Source organism: Capra hircus, chromosome 19 (assembly GCF_001704415.2).
Source record: "Capra hircus breed San Clemente chromosome 19, ASM170441v1, whole genome shotgun sequence".
NCBI lineage: Eukaryota > Metazoa > Chordata > Mammalia > Artiodactyla > Bovidae > Capra > Capra hircus.
This window is the reverse complement of record NC_030826.1, coordinates 20,790,862-20,812,134: the sequence shown is the minus strand read 5'-3', so window position 1 is coordinate 20,812,134 and position 21,273 is coordinate 20,790,862. Positions and strand designations below refer to the sequence as shown.

The following is a 21,273-nucleotide window of genomic DNA, read 5'->3' as shown; positions in this document are numbered from 1 at the left end:
TTAGAAAAAAAAAAAGAAAAAAAAAAGAAAATTAGAGATACGAAAGGAACATTTCATGCAAAGATGGGCATAATAATGGACAGAAAGGGTAAGGACCTAGCAAAAGCAGAAAAGATTAAGAGGAGGTGGCAAGAATACACAGAAGAACTGTACTAAAAAAGGTCTTAATGATCATGATGATGTGGCCACTCAACTAGAGCCAGACATTCTGGAGTGTGAAGTCAAGTGGACCTGAGGAAGAATTACTACAAACAAAGCTAGTGGAAGTGATGGAATTCCAGCTGAGCTATTTAAAATACCGAAAGATGATGCTGTTAAGTGTTGCACTCAATATGCCAGCAAATTTGGACAACTCAACAGTGGCCACAGGACTGGAAAAGGTCAGTTTTCATTTCAATCCCAAGGAAGGTGAATGCCAAAGAATGTTCAAATTACTGCATAATTGGGCTCATTTCACATACTAGCAAAGTAATGTTCAAAATCCTTCAAACTAGGCTTCAACAGTGCCTGAATCGAGAACTTCCAGTTGCACAAGCAGGATTTAGAAAAGGCAGAGGAACCAGAGATCAAATGACAACTGTGCTTTTGACTGTATTTATAACAACCTGTGGAAAATTCTTAGAGATGAGAGTACCAGAACACCTTACTTGCCTCCTGAGAAACCTGTATGCAGGTCAAGAAGCAACTGGACATGGCACAATGGACTGGTTGAAAACTGAGAAAAGAATACGTCAAGGCTGTATATTGTCACCCTGCTTATTTAACTTATATGCAGAGTGTGTCATGCAAAATACAGGGCTGGATGACACAATCTGGGATCAAGATTGCTGGGAGAAACAACAGTAACCTCAGATATACAGATGACACCACCCAAATGACAGAAAGTGAAGAGTAGCTAAAGAGCCTCTTGATGAGGGTGAAAGCAGAGACTGAAAAAACTGGCTTAAAACTCAGCATTCAAAAACCTAAGATCATGGCATCTGGTCCTATCACTTCATGGCAAATAGATGGGAAAACAATGGAAACAGTGACAGACTTTATTTTCTTGGGCTCCAAGACCATTGCAGACAGTGACTGCAGCCATGAAATTAAAAGACGCTTGCTCCTTGGAAGAAAAGCTACGACAAACCTAGACAGCACATTGAAAAGCAGAGACATCACTTTGCCGACAAAGGATAAAGCTATTTTTCCGGTAGTCTTGTACGGATGTGAGAATTGGAACATAAAGAAGGCTGAGCGCCGAAGAACTGATGGTTTCAAACTGGGGTGCTGGAGAAGACTCTTGAGAGTGCCTTGGACAGCAAGGAGATCAAACCAGTCAATCAGTCCTAAAGGAAATAAACCCTAAATATTCATTGAGAGGGCTAATGCTGAAGCTGAAGCTGAAGCTCCAATACTTTGGCTACCTGATGCAAAGAGCCAGCTCATTGGAAAAGACTCTGATGCTAGGAAAGATTGAGGGCAGAAGGGGGCGACAGAGGATGAGATGGTTGGATAGCATCATCAACTCAGTGGACATGCTGCTGCTGCTGCTAAGTCGCTTCAGTCGTGTCCAACTCTGTGCGACCCCATAGACGGCAGCCCACCAGGCTCCCCCGTCCCTGAGAACACTGGAGTGGGTTGCCATTTCCTTCTCCAATGCATGAAAGTGAAGTCACTCAATCATGTCCAATTCTTAGCCACCCCATGGACTGTAGCCTACCAGGCTCCTCCGTCCATGGGATTTTCTAGGCAAGAGTACTGGACTGGGATGCCATTAACTTGAGCAAACTCTGGGAGACAGGGAAGGACAGGGAAGCCTGGCATGCTACAGTTTATGAGGTCGCAGAGTTGGACACAACTGAACAACTGAATGATAGTACTACTTTGAACTAAGTGACTGTGTTAAGTGGATTAAATCCATTTCTTAGGATCTCCAGATTGGATGAAATTCCTTTCCTAAGGTTCCCAACTCTCCCCAAAACAGATCTTGGGATATTTTCTTAGGGTTTTATCCATTTTACAGATGAAGTTAAGTGAGTTGGCCAGAATCTTATTATTCAGTGACTCTGTTAGAAGTAAATTTATGTCCTTTGGTTTCTAGCCCACAGTTTTTGAGATTATAAATTAACACTGTCACCTTTGAGCTCATTAGCTATTGTCAATTCAAGCGGTCCACCCATGTTGAAATTTTGTTACAGCAACAAAAGTATGTTTATATCCTTCACATTTCATCTTTGGGTCTTCCCTGGAGTACAGTTAGGTCACTATGCAAGTCCCTAGTTTTACAGTTTTACAGTGTTTATACCTTATGACACATGAAGACATAGTAGTGGAGTATGTCTTAAAAGAGACATCTATTGCAATAAAATTTTTAAAGTGCTATTAATTATGAGTCTACAAAAAATTTAATTTGATCATTGCTAATGCTATCAAGAGCCAAGTTAACATTTTAGAATATTCATATTTCTGACCCTTGAGGTGATAGGCAAATGACATGACCAAATTCATTTCATATCCACTAAACTCAAGCAGTAGTGTAAAGAAATACATCGATTTTTCTTCAGGGACTTTGTGCAGATGTTTTTCTTTTTTTTTAGAGAAAGCCCCTTCTGACTTCATGTGGAGTAGAAAACTAGCTTAGTTTATTTCATGCTGCTCAATTTAATTTGGAATCATTTTTGAATTCCCAGATGCTTGGGTACAGAGCACTTCTCCCTGGAGCCTTGTTTCCTGACAGTGGAGAGTAAAGGATTAAATTGAGCTGAAACTAAACTGATTGACATTTTGACACTCTGCAGATTGTGAAAAGAAAGAGAATTTGTTCAACTTTTAGAAACAGTAGTAGGAAGGATTATTTCCTTAAAGGTACCTCAGTCTACAGAGATGATTTTTTTTTTTTCTTAAAAACCAAGAGGCTTGTTCTAGCACTTTGCCAATTTTCTATATTACAGTTCAAAATGGGAATTTAACTTTGAAAAGCCTTTGAAAAGGCCTGGATGGGGGTGTTAAAACAGTCTCCTTCATTTGTTGAATGGGCACTGACAGGTCTTTTGAGGGAAAACAAAGGACTGTGCACTTCTGGGGTGTCACTATAGGAACCTATTTGTAAAAGACAAGTATACATATTTATGAAATCTTTATCTCTGTCGCTTTTAAATGCCAGATATATTAAGTGCTGCACTGAGTAAACATCTCCTGCTGACTTCTTTTCCTGACAGATACAGATGATTACCATGCCGTCATCCTTCCTAAACTGCATCACTTAATGTTGACTTCTCTGCTGCGTCATGAAAGGAACTGGACTCACCTTAACAGTGCTGTTCCAAACAGCCTGTTACTTTTTTTTTTTTTTTTTAATCACTGCAGGAGGCTGTAATAAATTACAGCCTGGAAGAAGTTTCAAACTGGCAAGTTTGCCAGTTATTTAAAGCAATTTATTTTGGGGTGTATCAGCAGATTTTTTTTCTTACACTGCCATTTGGGTGCCTGCTGACACAGCCTGAATAAATCTTTCAAAATTTTTCCTTCCTAGAGATGGATGAAGATCATGATGCGCTGGACTCCAAAGTCCAGACCTTTTATTAACTCTTCACTTGCCAGCTAGTTCCTAATTTAGGTATCTTTTTCCAGCATGAGTTTGCAATATTTGAAGTCCCTCAGTGCCTTGGTAGTAATTTTGTTTTATGGAAGGATTAACTTTCAAAAGAATGATTCTGATTGTAGACACAGAATTTATAGTTTAGATTATTTCATTACTAGTGTTTTGAAAATTGCCAAACTGCCCATTGGGAAAAGAGGTCTGAAGTTTTATATGAAACAAAGACTTATTTCTTCTTGATTCTAGAATATGCTCAGTAGTAAAGTGAGGTCTTCTTAATTTTAGTCTCTTATATTTCTAGTTTCTCTTATTTTTTTCTCATGAAAAAAAATCTTATAATAGTGAAGTCGCTTTTTAAAATTGTTAATTTTTGTCTCTGGAATTCTTATAGCATCTTATATTGATGTATAGTTTAGTGAGGTATTCATAAAAGCTAAATATACCAATGCCCCAAAATACATATTCTGATCAGACAGTAAGGACAAGAGATAAGGGAGCTAACTTTTATTTACCGTGTGCCTGCAGGGGGGCCAGTCCCTTTTGTCAGCTACTACACACAGTGTATAGGAGACAGAGAAAAGAGATTCTCCTTTAACAAAGAGCTGGTCCCTGTTCGGGTAAAAGGCATTGCTCAGTGAGTAGTTAGGAAAATCATAAAGCATCAAGGAATAGGTTTTAGTGGGAAAAGCCCTAGATCAGGAGTTATGAAACAGGAGTTCATATCTAAGTTCCTATATGTCACTTAAAAATCAGGTCATTTGGCTAGACTGTGAGTGTTCCCACATCTCTACAGTGAGGATATAATCTCTAGCTTGTCTTCTTCTCTAGATCATTGCACACAACAGTTCTCAATGCGGGCTGCACACTGGAATCACCTGGGAAGCTTTGAAAAATAGTCTTTTGGATCCCAGTTCAGTTCAGTCACTCAGTCGTATCCAACTCTTGCGACCCTGTGGACTGCAGCATGCCAGGCTTCTCTGTCCATCATCAACTCCTGGAGCTTGCTCAAACTCATGTCCATTGAGTCGATGATGCCATTCAACCATCTTATCCTCTGTTGTCCCCTTCTCCTCCTGTCTTTAATCTTTCCCAGCATCAGGGTCTTTTCCAATGAGTCAGTTGTTCGCATCAGGTGGCCATTGGCCCATCTGGATCCCAACCTTAAGAGATTTTGATTTGATTGGTCTAGGGTGCAGCCAGGCATTGGGATTTTTTAAATCTCCACAGGTGGATACATATATGCAGTTAAGGCTGGGAATCCTTAGATTGTAAGATGGTTAGGAGAGCCCTTATACATTTATTTACAAGCATTAGCAGATGTTAATTGACATCTCATACACTAGTAAAGTAATGCTCAAAATTCTCCAAGCCAGGTTTCAGCAATACGTGAACGGTGAACTTCCTGATGTTCAAGCTGGTTTTAGAAAAGGCAGAGGAACCAGAGATCAAATTGCCAACATCTGCTGGATCATAGAAAAAGCAAGAGAGTTCCAGAAAAACATCTATTTCTGCTTTATTGACTATGCCAAAGCCTTTGACTGTGTGGATCACAAGAAACTGGAAAATTCTGAAAGAGATGGGAATACCAGACCACTTGATCTGCCTCTTGAGAAATCTGTATGCAGGTCAGGAAGCAACAGTTAGAACTGGATATGGAACAACAGACTGGTTCCAGATAGGAAAAGGAGTACATCAAGGCTGTATATTGTCACCCTGCTGATTTAACTTATATGCAGAGTACATCATGAGAAACGCTGGGCTGGATGAAGCACAAGCTGGAATCAAGATTGCCGGGAGAAATATCAATAACCTCAGATATGCAGAAGATACCACCCTTATGGCAGAAAGTGAAGAAGAACTAAAAAGCCTCTTGATGAAAGTGAAAGAGGAGAGTGAAAAAGTTGGCTTAAAGCTCAACATTCAGAAAACTAAGATCATGGCATCTAGTCCCGTCACTTCAAGGCAGATAGATGGGGAAACAGTGGTAACAGTGGCTGACTTTATTTTTCTGGGCTCCAAAATCACTGCAGATGGTGATTGCAGCCATGATATTAAAAGACACTTACTCCTTGGAAGGAAGGTTACGACCAACCTGCTGCTGCTTCTGCTGCTGCTAAGTCGCTTCAGACATCACTTTGTCAACAAAGGTCCGTCTAGTCAAGGCTATGGTTTTACCAGTGGTCATGTATGGATGTGAGAGTTGGACTATAAAGAAAGCTGAGCTCCGAAGAATTGATGCTTTTGAACTGTGGTGTTGGAGAAGACTCTTGAGAGTCCCTTGGACTGCAAGGAGATCCAACCAGTCCATCCTAAAGGAGATCAGTCCTGGGTGTTCACTGATAGGACTGATGTTGAAGCTGATACTCCAATACTTCGGACACCTGATGCGAAGAGCTGACTCATTTGAAAAGACCCTGATGCTGGGAAAGATTGAGGGCAGAAGGAGAAGGGGACAACAGAGGATGAAATGGTTGGATGGCATCATTGATTCAATGGACATGGGTTTGGGTGGACTCAGGGAGTGGGTGATGAACAGGGAGGCCTGGCATGCTGCGGTTCATGAGGTCGCAAAGAGTTGGACACAACTGAGCGACTGAACTGAATCGACATTGTAGATACTTTTTTCCCATCAAAACTTCAACTGTTTTGCTTTAAAAAAAAAAAATTCAGTTAATCTCTGCGTCTTCCTAGCCCATAGCACATAGGAAGCCATTGATAAATATGTGTTGCATTCTCGAGTGTACAGCCTTTTAAGTTTTAAGGTTATTTGAAAAATGGGATTTGTTTGCCATTCGTGTATAAAGCCGATTAAGAGACAGGACCTTTCTGTTGAAACATTCCAAAGAAATGCGAGCCTTTCTTGGCCATCCACACCCTATTCCGTACCCTCAATCTCAGGCTCGCTTCCCTCCTGCACTCAAGCCAAGGCGGCTTGGTGCCGACCCTCGCTCCGCAGGTCCGGACGCCGGCTGCGGATCCGGCGTGTGCGACGAGCTCCGGGGCGGGGCTCCGGCGGACCCGACCCTTCGGCTCTCGGGACCGCCCCGCCGGCGCGCTCAGCCCCGCCCCGCCCCGCCCCGGACGCGAGTCGGGGTGGGCTGCTGGAGGCGCCCGGCCGCTGGGAGTCCGCGGCCGAGCCCCACGGCTGCGGCGGCTGTCTCTGCGAGACCCGGCGGGCCCACCTCGGCCGCCGGGAGCCGCACTGCCTGCGCTTCCAGTCCCGTGGAGCCCAACGCGAGCGCCTCGTGCCCGAGCCGGGCGGGGGCCAGGATGCGGAGCCGTGCGCCCTGAGCCGGCCCCATGACCCTGAGCACGTTGGCCCGCGAGAAGAAGGCGCCCCTCGCCTGCACCTGCAGCCTCGGTGGCCCCGACATGATCCCCTACTTCTCCGCCAACGCGGTCATCTCGCAGAACGCCATCAACCAGCTGTGAGTGCCGCGCGCCCTCCGCCCTCTGCGAACGGTCGCTCGGAAAGTTTGCTTTTCAGCAGCCGCTTTTCCCAGCAACTGGGAGCAAGCAAGGGTGAAATCGCACCCTGCTCGCTTGCAACTCCCGGGGCCCTCAGGGGCAGCATAGTAGGGTGGAGATGTAGAGTAATTCTTGGAGGCGGAGTGTCCTGAGGGTGGGAAGGCGGACAGAAGAATCCTTTGGGAGAATTTCTGGTAAACTTTGAGATGATCTGAAAGTGAGGTCGCCCCAGGGAAATTGTGATGACGGAGTGACAGCCGTTTGGCATTTTGGAGGCTCGGGCTAAAGCGGTCTGTAGCCTCTCAGCCGCCGGCCGGAAACGCTAGGACTCCCCTGCGGGTCCCGCTGGTGCTCAAGCTCCCGTGTTTGTTGTCTTGTTTCCTTGCTTCAAATATGTTTGCTTGTGACCGTAGGTTTCTGTTGCAAGCCGTGCACACGAAGAAGGGCAGTTCATTTTTCACACTGTCTGGTTGTAGTCTGGAATTATTTGATAACGCTGGATTTTAGTAGTAGTTTGACTCTCTTTTTGTCTCCGCCAGTAGTAGTACGCGCTTACAACCGAAGCCTGCAGGCACACCTTCAGTCGCTAAAGTGCAAGATCCCGTTGCATCTTTAAATCATCACAGTTTTCAGAGTCTCTAGAATTGTTCCTCCCTTCCTTGGTGGTTTAGCTATTTCTGAGAACTGTGTGCTCAAGCTTGTGGTTAATCTCACCTCACATTTAAAAAAGGGCAAAATAGAGGAACTCCTATCTATTCAAGTTGCATCATTAAACTGGTTGAGAGGGTCAGGGTTACTTTTAGCTGGCAGCAGTTTGGTTTTTGTAGTGTGTTAGCTCTCACTCCGAATCACCTACTGAGGTTTTCCCAGACTCCTGGCACTTAAGCCACTTCTGTCTCCCACCAAGGTCAACCCTAAAGAACTTTTTAGTTTCACGTCCAACAGTAGAAACTTTGCATTATCCTTATATTAAAGGTCTCAAGAATAGCCTGTAAAGTGATTTCTGTGGTGGTGGTGGTTTAGTCGCTAAGTCGTCTCCGACCCTTTGCGACTCCATGAACTGTAGCCCGCCAGGTTCCTCTCTGTCCATGGGTTTTCCCAGGCAGGAATACTGGAGTGGGTTGCCATTTCCTTCTCCAGGGGAACTTCCAGACCCAGGGATCAAACCCTCATCTCCTGCTTGGCAGGCAGATTCTTTACCATTGAGTCAGATAATCTTAAATCTAATTGATTATTTTAACAGTTTCCTCTGTTAACAAATCAAATTTACATTTTAACTTTTCCATTTTGTGTTGGTTCCCGGTGGTGTACTGAAAAAAGCATACACCCAATATAGTGGTTTTACTGCTCTGTTATAAACTCTATACAATTAAATTAAATTAACTGTTTACTTTTTTTTTTTAACCTTGTAGAGGGAGGAGGGCAGCATATGGGATCATAGTTCCCAGACCAGGGTTGTAACCAGTCCTCCCCTGCAGTGGAAGCCAGGTGTTTTAACCACTGGACCACCAGGGAAGTAAAAAGGAGGGAGGGGGAATGAATAATCTGAAAATGGGTAACCAATGGCAAAGTAAGTGTGAACAATACTTTAAAAATAAAAAAGATAATGGAAGCAACCCACATGTACATTAAGGGATACATGGATAAACATAATGTGGTCTGGGATACAACTGAATATTATTCAGCTGTAAAAAGGAAGGAAATTCTGACATATGCTACAACGTGGATGAACTTTGAAGACATCATTCTGAGTGAAATAGGCCAGTGACGAAGTACAAGCACTGTATGATTCCACTTACATGAGGGACCTGAGCATAAGTAGTCTGGTTGCCAGGGTTTGGAGGAAGAGAATGAGAAGTCTGTATCTAATGGGTACAGAGTTTCATTTGCGGAAGAAGAAAAAGTTATGGGGAAGGATGGTGGTGAGAGCTGCACAACAGAGTGAATATTTAATGGCACTGAACTGTACACTTAAAAATGGTTAAAATGGCAAATTTTATATATGGTTAACTACAGGTAAAAGATTAAACAGAATTTAAAAGGCAGAGCCTCTGAGCTTTGCAGGGGAAAGGAGTTTTGAATCTTGTTTAGGAGTTTTGAATCTAGTGTACACGTTTTTTTTCCTACTAATTAGTGTCTTGGGGTACATTTGACGTATTTTCTTAAACTGTAAAATGAAGACACTGTGGTTCTGACCCCAGAGGATCATAAAAGATTATGTGTGTGGTAGGTAACAATTTACAAATGATAAACTCCTGCACAGAAAAGTGGGTAAATTGAAGTTAAACAAAAACTAAACTGCTGCCATTCAGTGGCCACTTGCCACGGTGCTGAGTTTAGTGTGTATTATTATCTCATTTAATCATCACACCCACCCTATGAACTAATTTATTCTGTTTACAGATAATGAAGCTGAGGCTTTAAGTATTTGCTAATAAATGACAAAACTGCCCTTAGAATCGAGGTGTTTCCTAGGCCAGTGCTCAAAACCACTGTAGAAATGGTCTTCTGTCTTAGCAATTGCAAGGTTACTTTTAAGACCTATAGTCTTAGAAATTATCTTTAACTGCTGACATCTTCAACTTAGTAGTGAAAAACATATTTGTTCCACTTAGAGTTTTGCTGCTAAGGTAGGCAGTCTTCTCAAGAATTCTCAGATTATTTATCTTTCATTTTTGTCTCTCTCTTGCCACTTTTTTTTTCTTGAGAGAGTCTTGCTAATGTTCACTTCTTCTAAAGTGTATTTATTAGTATTGCCTTAGCCATCGTGTTTAATTTACATTTATGGGGTTGCCCAGTCCATCATCATTTAAAAATCTTTAAAGACCATTCCAAATAAAACCCTGAATTTTGTTAACTTAAACATGCACATTTTTGGTTCCTAACACAAAAGTTTTAAATTTGGGATCCATGGTTACTGAAGCTATGAACTGGCTTTAGAAGTTTAATGAACTCCTTGAGATGATATGGAAATATTGGGTAGATACATATATTTAAAAAAATCAGGTTCTCAAAGTGATGTGATCTCATAGAAGGTGAAGAATCTCCTTCCTAAAGAGAAGTATGGTCTCTGAGGCCTGGTTTAGTAAAAACTTAGTGACTGAGCGCCGAAGAATTGATGCTTTTGAACTGTGGTGTTGGAGAAGACTCTTGAGAGTCCCTTGGACTGCAAGGAGATCCAACCAGTCCATTCTGAAGGAGATCAGCCGTGGGATTTCTTTGGAGGGAATGATGCTAAAGCTGAAACTCCAGTACTTTGGCCACCTCATGCAAAGAGTTGACTCATTGGAAAAGACTCTGATGCTGGGAGGGATTGGGGGTAGGAGGAGAAGGGGATGACAGAGGATGAGATGGCTGGATGGCATCACTGACTCGACGGACGTGAGTCTGAGTGAACTCTGGGAGTTGGTGATGGACAGGGAGGCCTGGCGTACTGCGATTCATGGGGTCGCAAAGAGTCGGACACGACTGAGCGACTGAACTGACCTGAACTAGCTGCTGTGAGCATTTCCCTGTAGTGCCAGATATGTAAATAGCAGTGATGAATGGGAGCAACTAAAAGGTTAATAGTTAATTAAGGTCCTTAAGTGAAGCCCAAATTTTAATTGTTTGGGGGAGGGAGTACACCTGAGTTCTCTTAGCCCAGGGGCTCTTGTCTCTGCTGACGACCCACTCATAAGAGCTGTTCTTCTTCCTTTTCTTATTGTTGCATTGGATTTGCTCTGGGTTTAGAAACCAAGTAAACCGTGTAACAAATCCTATGAGAATTGTGTCAGCGTAAAAAGACCTCAAGAAGATCTTAGGGGCTTTCCTATGAAGAAAGTTAATGACCTTTAGAGGAGGGCCTTTGGGATAACCAGTTTGGTGATTTCACATGCTCTTTCTTATTTTTTCACTTTTAATTGTGGTATGTATATACATATAGGTGAAATTAGATAATAGTGTGGGTATTACTGTGTTTATTGGGAATTCTGTCGTTATAAAATTAAGGCCTTTCCTTACCTTCATGTAAAACTCACCAAATATACTGTTATTTCTTAGGTGCTCAGTGAAGAACATTAAGGAGTGATTGAATTAACTCCAGAAACAAAAAATAGTTACTGTTATAAGTGTTCATCCTACTAGAAAAATATATGTGAGCAACCCAGAGCAGCATCTAATCAAACTTCAAGAGTGTGGGATCAGACTGCTCAAATGATCCTGAAATTCCATACCCTTGCAGAGTCTACACACGGTTTCATATACAACAAAATTTAAACATCTGAAAAATACATGAGCCTATTTTTTTTTTTTTTGAATCTGTGTTATTTTTAGAGAGCCAACATTCAATCTTTGAGAAGTGAATTTGCTAAGCAAGGGGCCAAGGTTTTTCTGGTGTTATTGTTACAAGCCAAACAAATAGCTTAGCCACAAACAGGTGACTATTTTTGTGTCCTGAAAAGTTCAGGGAAGGATCAAGAACTAGTAGATAGAACACTGGCAAGGGCTATCATTAAAAGTGTTCCCATTATGAAAACCGCTGATCAGAAGTCTGGAAACTTGAATGTTTGAGACATTGCTTGATTTGTTCATGAGGTGACCTTGAGCTTTTTATCCTTGACCCAAAATACTTGTATTTATTTACTTGGTTGCATATATGAGTTTGACTTCCTAGCTTCACATGAGTGCTTTCTGAAGCTTGAGCTCAGCAACAGAGAGCATATTGAGATAATTATCTAAAAGTTACCTTTCATAAAATTGAAAGATAGAAGCAATTTTATTTTTTGTGTTTATAATACTAATGCTCTTTTAGTTCTGCAAGTGATTTCACACATGCTCTTCTCTGAGCTTAAGCTTGTGTCAGAATCACCTGGATGGTTTATTAAAACACAGGTTGCTGCCCACACTCCCAGAGTTTCTGATTCTGTAGGTCTGGGGTGAGACTAGAAAATTTCAGTTCCTAACAAGTTCCTAGAGGATGCTGGTGATGCTGATCCAGGGACCACACTTTGGGAACCACTGCCTTAAAGTATTCCCGTGAGGCAGATTGGGTAAGTCGTCATTCACACTTTGTAGAGTAAATAAACTGAAAAATCAAAATGGTGAAGTGATTGGCACAGAGATTACATGATTTGTTCTTGGTAGAACTGAAACTAGAACCAACATTTCCTGTCTCCAGATCTAGAACCCTTAACACTGCTCCACTCAAAGTCCTGATGCATATGTCTTTGTATCTATGTGGGAACGTTTCTTTAGATAAAATTCTAGCAGTGGAATTTCTGGGTCGGATGATATGTATGTGCTAAAATTTTTATACATGCTGCCAAGCTTTGCAGTTTGCTTTGCCAATTAGCTCTTACCAGCTTATATACCTGCATAGGTGTCTTCACCAACCCTGGTGATATTAATAATGATACTAGATAGCAGTTAATTTTTTACTGAGTTCTTACTGTGGACCAAGCATTGTTTTGAGCACCATGCATATTATCTCATTCTCTGTTCTTAACAATGTTGACTTAGGTGTTATCCTCAATTACAGATGAGAGGCACAGAGATGTTAAGTCATTTGCCTGAGATAATACAGCCAGGATGCAAACACAGGCAGCCTCAACCCAGGACCCCTGCTCTTAAACACTCCTCTGTATTTCCCTTACTATTGAAGAGCTTTTTAGGATCCTTTTGTATTTTTATTGGTCTTGTGCATTTTTCGTCTGTGATTTGCATGTTTGAACTTTATTTTTCTGTTGGTTTTTTTTTTTCCTTTTTCATGTATTATTCTGTATATTCTGAATATGTTTAACAATTATTTTCCTGACTCTAGTGCTTGTTTTTTCATTTTGTATCTTGTATAAAAGTTTTTGACTTTAATGTAGTAAAATCTGTCAATAATTTTCTTATGATTTTTCTATCTGACTTTTAAAAAAAACCCTTCCCATCCACTCCCAAGATTATAAAAGTACTCTTTTGTATTCTTCTAGTGTGTCTACCCTGTAAAAATATTTCACTTTTTAAAACTGGAATTTATCTTTACAGACAGACTTGGAGATAATGTGAGTCCAGTTCCAGATACCACAGTAAAGTGAATGTGACACTAAAGCGAGTTACACAAATTGCTTGGTTTCCCAGTGCATATAAAAGTTGTGTTTACACCATAGTCTACTAAGTGTGTAACAAAAAGCAGTACTTACCTTAATTATAAAATGCTTTATTAAAAAGAAAAAAAAGCTAACCATCATCTGAGCCTTCAGCGAGTCTCGATGTTTTTGGTAGTGTAGGGTTTGAAATATTTCGAGAAATACCAAAATGTGACACAGAGACATGAAGTGAGCAAATGCTGTTGAAAAAATGGCACAAATAGACTTGCTCTGCGTAGGGTTGCCACCAACCTTCCATTTTTTTTTTAAAGTGGTATCTGCAAAATGCAGTAAAGTGAAACACAATGAAACAAGATACGCTGTTTTTATTGTATGAAGTAGAGCTCTAACTTTACCTTTATTCCAAATGGATAGTCGTTGAGTCCAGTACCATTTATTTAGTCCAATCTCACTTCCCTGATTTGAAATGCTCTTCATATTACATATTAAAATATATATATTAAAACATTTTCTCTCATACACCAATAGCACACTTTTACTTAATATAGATTTAATAGACATTTTGGTATCTTGCATCACAAGGCCTGCCTCCGTTTGTGTGTGTGCTTTACTATCTTAACTACCCTTGCTTATTTTCTAGATAAGTCTTAGAAACAACTTGGCAAATTCTACTTTTAAAAATCCTATTGGGATTTTGATTTAAATTGTACTGAACTAGTTTTGGGGAGAATTAACAGCTTTACAGAATGAGCCTTCCCAGTGAAGAATGTGATATGTGTTTATTTATTCACTTTTTAAAAATGCCGTTTATTTAAATTTTACACTTTTCCTCATATAGTAGTTAGACATTTTTTATTAGGTGTATTCATGGGTATTTGTTTATAAAGTTTTTGTTGTTCTTGTGAATAAGCTCTTCTTTCCCATGACTTTTTCTAATCAGTCCCTATAGGTGTGTAGTAAAACTGCTTTTTATATTTGCTTTTATATCAGACCACCTAGCTGAACTCTTGGTCCTTATATCTAACAGATATTTTAGTTGATTTTCTTGACTTTACTGAATGGATGATTATATCATCTGTAAATGAGTTTTCTCTGAGTGTAACTCTTTGTTGCTTCAGCTTAGGCTCTAGTATGTTAAAGAGTAGCAATGCTCCTGGTCTTGTTTTCCATTGTAAAAGGGATGCTTTTTATGTTTTCTGAATAGATGTACTGTGTGCTATAAGTTCCAGCATAGATCACTTATCAAGCTGAGGGCATTTCCTACTATTCCTAATTTCAAATATTTTAAAATTAGATACAGATACTGAATTTGATTAGATTTTTTTTGGCCCTCTGTTGGAAGGATAACATTTCCCCCTTTCTTGGCAATGGAGTGACATAACTGAGTTGCGAAAGTTGAATCGTCCTTTAACGCTGTTTGCCTTGTTAACATACTGCTGGAATTGGTTTACTAATACTTTTAAGATTTTTTCCTCAGATATTTGTTGAATCTTTGGTGTTATCTTTGTCCAGCTGGTATATGATCTGTAGAATGATTTTCTCCCATCTTTTTCTAGCTCTAAAGCAGTTCTTTAGCAGCAGTTCTGTACTTCAAAAGCCTAGAACCAAGAGGTCCTACTCTAAGTGTTATAATTGTATGAAATTGTTTTGCCTTTACATTTTTTAACTTCCTTGTTCTATTTAATAAGTGTCTTTATCATCTTTGCTACTTCTAAAATCTAGATTTCCCCTCTCAGAAATGGACAAAACATAGTTGTAATAATTGATAATTCAGTTACTGAAGCCACACATTCATTTATGATTTAAGAGCTTTTTATCTCTGGTTGGTGGGCAAAGAGATTAATAATAATGTTGATAGTTTTTAAAGACATGAGATGTCTCTTTGATTTTAAGTGAATACCATTTTCGTGATTGTTTCTGATCCTTAAATAGGTAATATAGCTTTAAAAGGTAAAATATTGTGTAAAGTGTGATCAATTAAGTTTGCATCAAGTGTATTAATCTCCTAGTGTTACGGTCTTCAAATACAAAGGAGAAGTTAATATTCCATTGTCAGAGTAAAAGGTACATTTGTGTTTTTATTAGTAGTAATAACTTTGTGTGACTTTACCCACACTTAGACTGCTTTGAAGTAAGTAGAGCAATAATTGGCTTGGAACAGAGGGGGAGGAAGCCCTCAACTTTGGCCACTAACTGCATAAAGAAGATGAGCAGGAATAGTGAGGTCGTGATGCACTCAAGTCAAGATTTCTTTGATAAAGTCTTAATGAATTTTTATTTTCTAAATTACTGTTCTTCAGATTGTGTGCTCACTTGTAATCACTCCTGAAATGGGGCAATTTCTGTAGATTTACAGAGAAACCATTGCCCAAAGCCAGATAATTAAGGATGTTGTCATTTTCTGGCTCCAAGAGCTGTTGGATCTTGGAGTAATAGAAGGGCTAAACTGCAGATCCTCTTGCTCTGTCCCTTCTTGGGCTTCTCCAGTAAATGTGAATCTTCTTAATTACCGTATGTAAAATTGCCTTGGGGCTGGAGAATAGTGGTGTAGATGCTATCACACAATGTTTCTGAATTCCTACGTGTGTGTGCGTGCTCAGTCGTGTCTGATTTTTCTTTGTGACCTGTAGCCCGCCAGGCTCCTCTGTCCATGGGATTACCCATGCAAGAATACTGGAGTGGGTGGCCATTTCCTCCTCCAGAATATCTTTCCCACCCAGGGATCGAAAGAACCACCATGTCTTGCATTGGTCAGTGGATTCTTTACTACTGAACCACCTGGGAAGCCCTTCTGGATTACTAAGATGAAAGCAAGTTAATAATGATAATTAATATCCTAACTACTTTCAGATAGAGTTAGCTTTGCAGTGTTAGAATTATACAGGATGTTGCTTCCACTAACGTAATTAGGTTTAACTTGAAGAAGTATGCTAAAAGCATCAAGGCGTTTTTAGGTGTTCCTGTGATTTGGAAAGGATGTAGTAAATGATTTATAAATAGATTGCTAGTACTGCACAGCAAAGGGCTTATTTGGGCTCACTTCCTTTTTGCAGGTTGTGGGAATTTGGCCACTCTTGTTTTCTGCATTAATCTGTTTTCAGAGGGCTGTGACCCTTTTTTTAGTCACCTGAGGGATTTGGCGTTAGTTGTGTGTCTGTTAAAACTACAGAATCCAGAGGCTTGAATTACTCTCCAATAAAGGGAAACCTCAGTGTTAGCCGGTACTAGAGTAGGTTTTTTTTTTTTTAATTGTAAGTTCGGTTTTTCAGTTATAGAAGACACAGAATTATTAGTTGGTTTTTTTGTTTTTTTTTTTGGATAATGACCTTTTATGAAATGGTTCAAATTTTTGCTTATGTTTTTGGGGGGAGTAATATCTGCCTCGTTTCATTAGGGCTAGGGCTAGAGATAGTTAATCAGAAAGAAAAATAAAAATTTCAGTTATGATTGTTACTTTCATCATTTGTACTTAATGTTTACTGACAAAGATTCATGATCCATAACAGCATATTTCAAGCCCTAACAATTCTAATTGTGGACTTCACATTGCTTCTTCTGTGGTGTCTGTATTCTTAAAACTTAATGCCACAGACAGGCCTGTTTACAACCTAAGAAATGTCAACAAAAGGCTGAACAGGTTTATGAGCTTAGCTTCTTAGTTGCGTGTCTCATCTTTGTTCTTTAAATTTTGTATAATAAAAGCCAGTTGATCTTCATAAGGAATAAATTGAATATGAGTATTTCTCATTTTTCTTCACTGATTTTAAATAAGTATCATTTATAACATAGAGCTCTTAAGAGAGATGTCATTTCTTTGGAACTCTCCTCTGTTCCAGGCATCTTTAAATTACTGTGTTTCTCTCAAAGTTAATATATCCAGTTCTTATGAACACCAAAAAAATTTTGATTTGCTATTATTATATCATCTTTATTTGGGGGGAAAATTTAGTTTGAGAAGTTGGAACATCTATGAGGTAATGTGAATTCTCAGTGTCAGTTTTTCTTCCTAGGAGGGGAATGAAATAGATTCTGACAGTGTATGAAACTGAACTTTTTGGTCATCCCTTTGACCAGACTTGGTATAGATCATTTTATCAACCCCACCTCTGTGATGCTCATTCCTCCCCAGTGAAATTTCACACTCAATTCTTAAAGTGTCCTTTTCATTAAATATTCTATTTAGAAATTCTTGAAAGGTATCTTGGATCACTCATTCACTGTCTTGTCACTTGTTATTGTGGCTGATAGTAATAGTCTGGTGTGTGGAATGAAACAGATCTGAATTTCAGTCAGTTTCACTACCTACAGGCTGAGTGACCTTCAGCTTATAACCACCATGAAACTTGGTTTCCTCACCAATTAAATGGAGCTTTTAGTTTCTATTAATATTAATTAATGTAGTTTGGGCTTCCCAAGTGGCACTAGTGGTAAAGAACTCACCTGCCAATGCAGAGGACATAAGAGACCAGGTTCGATCCCTGGGGCGGGAAGATCGCCTGGAGAAGGAAACGGCAGCCCACTCCAGGATTCTTGCCTAGAGAATCCCATGGGCAGAGGAGCCTGGCAGGCCACAGACCATGGGGTCGCAAAGAGTTGGACACGACCAAAGCAACTTAGCATGAAATGTAGTTAATTTAATTAAGTGTAATATTTATAAAGTACTGCAAACACTAAACACTCAGTAAATGACAGCTAATATATTTGCCCTTTTGAACATGAACCAGAGTATAGGAGAAAGAATTAGAGTGGTATGACAGCCTGGTAGGAGAAATTCCATTGTTTGCATCATATTCTGGGCAAAGGGTGGCATATACAAAGAAATACAAGACATGGTTCCTGTGGCCAGGATACTCAGTCTGTTGAGAGATACAAGACAGATTAATTAAAGGATAAATAAGAACACAATTCAGCTAAGTGCCAGACGAATGGTGCAGTTGGTGCTCTAAGTATTCAGAGGACAAAAAGTTATTGTAAGTGAACCGATTAGTAAAGACTTTATGGTAGGATTTGACTTCTGACCTTTATTTCTGGCCCTCTTACATGTCTTGATTAGTATAAGCAGAGGTAAAGGGTACTTGAGCCGTGAGAGAAAAGGAAGACTGATGTAGCAGATGTCACAGCCATAAAGAGTCAGTGAATGACTGCTGTTAATCATTTGTGGTAGGAAGCAGAAATCCAGAAAGACTTTTGTAAAGACCGATCAGGCTCTTTAGAAAATAGCTCTGAGCATATTTTGGATATATCATGTGGGCAGAATTTTAATCAAGTTTTTATCGAATACCCACAGACTACACAGCACAGTAACCAGCATTTGCAGACTCTACATAGCTTATTTAGGAAGGCTGCCAATTTTACAAAGGCTGTTGTTGAATCAGTACCAGTGGCTGGGAGCGCACTGTGAAATCCCCACAGGCAGCAAGAGAACAGAAGTCATGAAACTATCTGCTAGTGGTTTTATGGTTAAAAAGAAAGGAAGAAGGGAAGAGGGGAGGAAAGAAACACATTCAAGTAACCCAAAGCAAAACCTCATTCCCTGCTTTCTCCAGGTGCTGAGCTCTAGATATGGTTACATCAGCACCATGTGGTAGGCAGGGTGGTTCCCATTGGCACAGAGAGAGGGCTTGTGATATTTACAGTGGTGTGAGCTATAGGGGGAAGGGTGTGCTGATTTTGTTCTTAATGGCTTGGCTACCAGTTTAATGGCCTGGTTGTCAATTAATGGTTCATCTTACTTAGCGTTCTATAAGCAATATACAGCTCCTTAGTTTTAAGTATACATAGAAACCATCCTAGTGGACAGGGGGCTCTTTTACATGTATATGAATGAGCCTATGGCCAAACATCAATTAATAAAGGCCAAGTCTCATCACAAGGAAACATTTTTTCTGTTTCTTTAATTTTGTATCTATACGAGATGATGGATGTTCACTAAACTTACTGTGATAATCATCTCATGGTTTATCTAAGTCCAGTCATCATGCTGTGCAGTGTGTCAATCATATCACAATAAAACTGAAAACAAACAAACCAAAAACTAAAAAATAAAGACCAAGAACTGTATAAATGCCAGGTTACACAAGGCCCAAATTATGATAGTTTAGTAATACTGATTCAAAGAAGTGTTACTGCAGCTACTGAAAATTTAGCAGATTGTGCCTTGTTATACTCTCCTGCACTGAGAGAAATGGCAAACTGAGACTGTATATATTTCCATTTAGTGATTCTAACTAAATGAGTTTAAACCGAGTGTAATTTTTTTCCCCAAAGTTAAAGAAACACTGACGATTGTAGACTGGCTTGTTATGATCTCTCTATAGATTGAAATCTGTGGTCTTAGTCTTACTTTATTTCTTACCTCCTTGGAAATATATTTGAGCACATCTGTTGAGAACCTACCTTAGTCTTGGCTCTTAATGAGCCTGGGGCCTGTTCACTTTTGTGTCTCACCTGTGGTCCATCTCAGTTATGATGGAAGTCCACTGTGCTCACACTGCTGGACGTCTTCGTTGCCATTTTAGACACTTGGAGAAGTTCTCAGCAAGGCCATATGCCTTTTAGTCCGAAAATGATGATGTCGTAAGAATGTTTATGATGCTTTTTAAAGAAATGACAACACCTAATCTCTCCCTCAATTAAAGTCAAAATCAACCAGAAAATATTGAATATCAGTGCTCTTCTTTATGGCAGTCTTGCAAGTCAATTTGGGGACATTTTTCAAAGGGAGAGTCTCTTGTGCTTTAAAAACTTGCCTACCTTATGTGCTGTAAAGTTGATAATATCTCATTCTTTACCACCCACTCAGCTTAAAAGTGAACTTGTCCCGAGTGAGTGATTTTCTTAATGGAACTGGTCTTACTGGTACTTAAAATCAACAAAGCAAAAGTATGAGCTATTTTTTTAATATTGCAGATAATTCATGCTTATGATAGAAAAACCAGAAGTCCTCCTCTCCCCAAAAAGCATTACCCTTATTCTTATTTTCCGAAGATGTTTACTGTTCTGTTAATATCCACAGTTTTCTCTGTATTATATCCTTTTAAAAATGGGATTGTCTTCTATCTTCTGCTTTGTAATCTGTTTTGGTTTTTTTTTCACTAAGCATATTGGGGACATCCTGCCATTGTCCTCAAATGCGTTTCTTTCATATCCTTTCTGAGAGTTATTTGTTTTCCATAGAACTGAATTCTGCCCTATTGTTGCACAGTTTGATTGTGTTCAGTTTTTTTGCAGTTATAAACAAAGCCTCACTGAATGAATATCCTTGTGTCTAAATCTTTGCACATATCCCTGAAGGAAATACCCTAAAATTCAATTCTGGGATTGCCAGACCAAAGGGTATACATATCTCTAGAACTTTTGGTACAGACTGCCAATTTGCTCACCAAAAATGTTGTACCTGTCTACAGTTTTAGTAATTGTACCTCCAGCAATTTAGGAATTCATTTTCATAGTTCTCCTGAAATAATAATAAGTAAAATCAAGGTAGAAGCAATTTTATCCTTCAATTCATCTGAACCAATTGAAGACACAGGAAAATTGATCCTTATTTGTCTTTCCTATCAGGAATCACTTTGATTCCCAGTCACTGATGGAAAATAATTTGTAAGGTATTTGAGTAGAACTTGCCAGAAGATAAAATAATAGTACATTGATAAGATGAGGGAAAAACTAATTATCCATAGACGGTGTTGAATATATATGTAGTGTTTGTGAATTTAGGTTTGCGCCCCGTGTTGTTTTTTAAATTCTAAAATCGTCACCATTTTTGATTTAGGGATTTTTGAGCCAAAAGATAACTGACTTACTTAGGGTCCTGCAGCAAATTTACCTTGAACAGCATTTCATTGTTTTCTGTTTAGGGAGTGTTAAGTGGCATTGCGATTTCCTAAAGTTCTGTCTTACTAAGAATTGCTGCTGCTGCTGTTCATTTGCTCAGTCGTGTCCGAATCTTTGCAACCCCATGGACTGCAGCATGCGAGGTTTCCCTGTCCTTCACTATCTCCCCGAGTTTGCTCAGATGCATGTCAATGCTGCCATCCAGCCATTTAAAAAAATGATCATATATATATTGGTTTGTTAATGCTTGTAACTAAACTTGTGAAGTTAGAATTTCCTCATCTGGCTTGTAAAAGCCAGTGTATATTTCTCAAA

General features: G+C 39.6%; 1 protein-coding gene across 3 annotated transcripts in view; it reads left to right on the top strand.

The window, feature by feature from the left end:
- Window positions 1-21,273, top strand: part of SSH2 (slingshot protein phosphatase 2) — a 243,713-nt gene that overhangs the window by 133,033 nt on the left and 89,407 nt on the right. The window contains exon 1 of one of the 3 annotated variants that reach the window (XM_018064357.1): window positions 6,675-7,008. The exons of the other annotated variants lie outside the window; for them this stretch is intronic. Within the exon in view, the coding sequence (XP_017919846.1) occupies window positions 6,881-7,008 (128 nt within the window). The 5' untranslated portion in view covers window positions 6,675-6,880. Of the gene's footprint in view, window positions 1-6,674; window positions 7,009-21,273 lie in introns of those variants that run through there. 3 annotated transcript variants of the gene reach the window in all.